Genomic DNA, 5,000 nt, shown 5'->3' on the forward strand with positions numbered 1-5,000 from the left:
ACTACACAGTAAACAGCAGATAGTAGGTACTAAACAGTAAACAGCAGATAGTAGGTACTAAACAGTATACAGCAGATAGTACTGTACAGTATACAGCAGATAGTAGGTACTAAACAGTATACAGCAGATAGTACTGTACAGTATACAGCAGATAGTAGGTACTAAACAGTAAACAGCAGATAGTAGGTACTAAACAGTAAACAGCAGATAGTAGGTACTAAACAGCAAACAGCAGATAGTAGGTACTAAACAGTAAACAGCAGATAGTAGGTACTACACAGTAAACAGCAGATAGTAGGTACTAAACAGTAAACAGCAGATAGTAGGTACTAAACAGCAAACAGCAGATAGTAGGTACTACACAGTAAACAGCAGATAGTAGGTACTACACAGTAAACAGCAGATAGTAGGTACTAAACAGTAAACAGCAGATAGTAGGTACTACACAGTAAACAGCAGATAGTAGGTACTAAACAGTAAACAGCAGATAGTAGGTACTAAACAGCAAACAGCAGATAGTAGGTACTAAACAGTAAACAGCAGATAGTAGGTACTACACAGTAAACAGCAGATAGTAGGTACTAAACAGCAAACAGCAGATAGTAGGTACTAAACAGTAAACAGCAGATAGTAGGTACTAAACAGCAAACAGCAGATAGTAGGTACTAAACAGTAAACAGCAGATAGTAGGTACTACAAAGTAAACAGCAGATAGTAGGTACTAAACAGTAAACAGCAGATAGTAGGTACTACACAGTAAACAGCAGATAGTAGGTACTAAACAGTAAACAGCAGATAGTAGGTACTACACAGTAAACAGCAGATAGTAGGTACTAAACAGTAAACAGCAGATAGTAGGTACTAAACAGTATACAGCAGATAGTAGGTACTACACAGTAAACAGCAGATAGTAGGTACTAAACAGTATACAGCAGATAGTAGGTACTAAACAGTATACAGCAGATAGTACTGTACAGTATACAGCAGATAGTAGGTACTAAACAGTAAACAGCAGATAGTAGGTACTAAACAGTAAACAGCAGATAGTAGGTACTAAACAGTATACAACAGATAGTAGGTACTAAACAGTATACAGCAGATAGTAGGTACTAAACAGTAAACAGCAGATAGTAGGTACTAAACAGTATACAGCAGATAGTAGGTACTAAACAGTATACAGCAGATAGTAGGTACTAAACAGTAAACAGCAGATAGTAGGTACTACACAGTAAACAGCAGATAGTAGGTACTAAACAGTATACAGCAGATAGTAGGTACTAAACAGTAAACAGCAGATAGTAGGTACTAAACAGTATACAGCAGATAGTAGGTACTAAACAGTAAACAGCAGATAGTAGGTACTAAACAGTAAACAGCAGATAGTAGGTACTAAACAGTATACAGCAGATAGTAGGTACTAAACAGTATACAGCAGATAGTAGGTACTAAACAGTAAACAGCAGATAGTAGGTACTAAACAGTAAACAGCAGATAGTAGGTACTACACAGTAAACAGCAGATAGTAGGTACTAAACAGTATACAGCAGATAGTAGGTACTAAACAGTAAACAGCAGATAGTAGGTACTAAACAGTATACAGCAGATAGTAGGTACTAAACAGTATACAGCAGATAGTAGGTACTAAACAGTATACAGCAGATAGTAGGTACTAAACAGTAAACAGCAGATAGTAGGTACTACACAGTAAACAGCAGATAGTAGGTACTAAACAGTATACAGCAGATAGTAGGTACTAAACAGTAAACAGCAGATAGTAGGTACTAAACAGTATACAGCAGATAGTAGGTACTAAACAGTATACAGCAGATAGTAGGTACTACACAGTAAACAGCAGATAGTAGGTACTAAACAGTATACAGCAGATAGTAGGTACTAAACAGTAAACAGCAGATAGTAGGTACTAAACAGTATACAGCAGATAGTAGGTACTAAACAGTAAACAGCAGATAGTACTGTACAGTATACAGCAGATAGTAGGTACTAAACAGTATACAGCAGATAGTACTGTACAGTATACAGCAGATAGTAGGTACTAAACAGTAAACAGCAGATAGTAGGTACTAAACAGTAAACAGCAGATAGTAGGTACTACACAGTAAACAGCAGATAGTAGGTACTAAACAGTAAACAGCAGATAGTAGGTACTACACAGTAAACAGCAGATAGTAGGTACTAAACAGTAAACAGCAGATAGTAGGTACTAAACAGTATACAGCAGATAGTAGGTACTACACAGTAAACAGCAGATAGTAGGTACTAAACAGTATACAGCAGATAGTAGGTACTAAACAGTAAACAGCAGATAGTAGGTACTAACAGTATACAGCAGATAGTAGGTACTAAACAGTAAACAGCAGATAGTAGGTACTAAACAGTAAACAGCAGATAGTAGGTACTAAACAGTAAACAGCAGATAGTAGGTACTAAACAGTAAACAGCAGATAGTAGGTACTACACAGTAAACAGCAGATAGTAGGTACTAAACAGTATACAGCAGATAGTAGGTACTAAACAGTAAACAGCAGATAGTAGGTACTAAACAGTATACAGCAGATAGTAGGTACTAAACAGTAAACAGCAGATAGTAGGTACTAAACAGTAAACAGCAGATAGTAGGTACTAAACAGTAAACAGCAGATAGTAGGTACTACACAGTAAACAGCAGATAGTAGGTACTAACAGTAAACAGCAGATAGTAGGTACTAAACAGTATACAGCAGATAGTAGGTACTAAACAGTAAACAGCAGATAGTAGGTACTAAACAGTATACAGCAGATAGTAGGTACTAAACAGTAAACAGCAGATAGTAGGTACTAACAGTAAACAGCAGATAGTAGGTACTAAACAGTAAACAGCAGATAGTAGGTACTAACAGTAAACAGCAGATAGTAGGTACTAACAGTAAACAGCAGATAGTAGGTACTAACAGTAAACAGCAGATAGTAGGTACTAACAGTAAACAGCAGATAGTAGGTACTGACTACTGACAGACTGAAGAGGTACTTGGTAATTCGGATACAGGCCAGGTATGACGGTTTAGCCCTCAGGTGGTCTAAAGAAGGCGTGTGATTGGCTGCTCAGTGCTCACCCTCCAGATTGGCTTTGATTCCTGCAGGATCTTCAAAGTTGCAGCCTCTCAGCGACGCTCCCTCAGCGTTTGTGCACAACATCTTCACACCCTGCAGGTTAGCAGCCTGGACACACACACACAGACACACACACACACACACACACACACACACAGACACACACACAGACACACACACACACAGACACACACACAGACACACACACAGACACACAGACACAGACACACACACACACACACACGCACACGCACACGCGCACACACAGACACAGACACACACACACACACAGAGAGAGACACACACACACACACACACACACACACACACACACACACACACACACACACACACACACAGAGAGACACACACACAGAGAGAGAGAGAGAGAGACACACACACACACACACACACACACACACACACACACACAGAGAGAGACACACACACACACAGAGAGAGAGAGAGAGAGAGACACACACACACACACACACACACACACACAAACACAGAGAGAGACACACACACACACACAGAGAGAAGTGTTAGTTGAATGGGTGAATCTCGTATTAAACATAAAGGTCAGACTCACGTCGAGGCACGCCATGGACAGGTCGGCTCTCTCCAGGTTGGCGCCGCTCAGGTTGGCGTGCGTCAGGTTGGTTCCTCTCAAGTTGGCCATCTTGAAGTTGATGTAACGTAGATCCAGACGAGACAGATCTGCTCCGTTAAAGTTCAGACCCTGACGGACCACACAAACTCTGAGCAGGAAGTCTGCACGGCGTGATGATGTCACAACGTTTTAATGTGTTGTGTTGTTGTGATGTGTGTGTGTTGTTGTTGTTGTGTCTCTTATGTGTGTGTGTGTCTGCGTGTGTGTGTGTGTTGTGTGTGTGTCTAGTGTGTGTGTGTTGTTGTTGTGTGTCTAGTGTGTGTGTGTTGTTGTTGTGTGTCTTGTGTGTGTGTTGTTGTGATCTGTGTGTCTTGTGTGTGTGTTGTTGTGATCTGTGTGTGTTGTTGTGGTGTGTTGTGTGTGTGCGTGTTGTTGTTGTGTGTCTTGTGTGTGTGTGTGTTGTTGTGATGTGTGTGTGTGTGTAATGTTGTTGTGTGTGTTGTTGTTGTTGTTGTGTGTCGTGTGTGTGTGTGTATCTAGTGTGTGTGTGTTGTTGTTGTGTGTCTTGTGTGTGTGTGTGTTGTTGTGATGTGTGTGTGTAATGTTGTTGTGTGTGTTGTTGTTGTTGTGTGTCGAGTGTGTGTGTGTATCTAGTGTGGTGTGTGTTGTTGTTGTGTGTCTTGTGTGTGTGTTGTTGTGTGTCCGTGTGTCGTGTGTGTGTGTATCTAGTGTGTGTGTGTGTGTTGTTGTTGTTGTGTGTCTTGTGTGTGTGTTGTTGTTGTGTGTCGTGTGTGTGTGTGTGTGTGTATCTAGTGTGTGTGTGTGTTGTTGTGATGTGTGTGTGTGTGTGTGTATCTAGTGTGTGTGTGTGTGTTGTTGTTGTGTGTCTTGTGTGTGTGTTGTTGTTGTGTGTCGTGTGTGTGTGTGTATCTAGTGTGTGTGTGTGTTGTTGTGATGTGTGTGTGTGTGTATCTAGTGTGTGTGTGTGTTGTTGTGATGTGTGTGTGTTGTTGTTGTGTGTCTTGTGTGTGTGTTGTTGTTGTGTGTCGTGTGTGTGTGTGTGTGTATCTAGTGTGTGTGTGTGTGTTGTTGTGATGTGTGTGTGTGTGTATCTAGTGTGTGTGTGTGTTGTTGTGATGTGTGTGTGTGTGTGTTGTTGTTGTTGTGTGTCTTGTGTGTGTGTTGTTGTTGTGTGTCGTGTGTGTGTATCTAGTGTGTGTGTGTGTTGTTGTGATGTGTGTGTGTTGTTGTTGTGTGTCTTGTTTGTTGTTGTTGTTGT

General features: G+C 40.7%; 1 protein-coding gene across 1 annotated transcript in view; it reads right to left on the reverse strand.

Moving 5' to 3' along the window:
- The window catches only part of LOC114918940 (BTB/POZ domain-containing protein KCTD9-like), an 18,659-nt gene that overhangs the window by 4,199 nt on the left and 9,460 nt on the right, over positions 1–5,000 (reverse strand). Inside the window, exons 9-10 of the mRNA XM_065965389.1 lie at positions 3,701–3,850; positions 3,111–3,216 (exon numbers count right to left, since the gene is read on the reverse strand). Coding sequence (XP_065821461.1) covers positions 3,111–3,216; positions 3,701–3,850 — 256 coding nt within the window. The remainder of the gene's footprint in view (positions 1–3,110; positions 3,217–3,700; positions 3,851–5,000) is intronic.

Source organism: Labrus bergylta, chromosome 17 (assembly GCF_963930695.1).
Source record: "Labrus bergylta chromosome 17, fLabBer1.1, whole genome shotgun sequence".
Classification (NCBI taxonomy): Eukaryota; Metazoa; Chordata; class Actinopteri; order Labriformes; family Labridae; genus Labrus; species Labrus bergylta.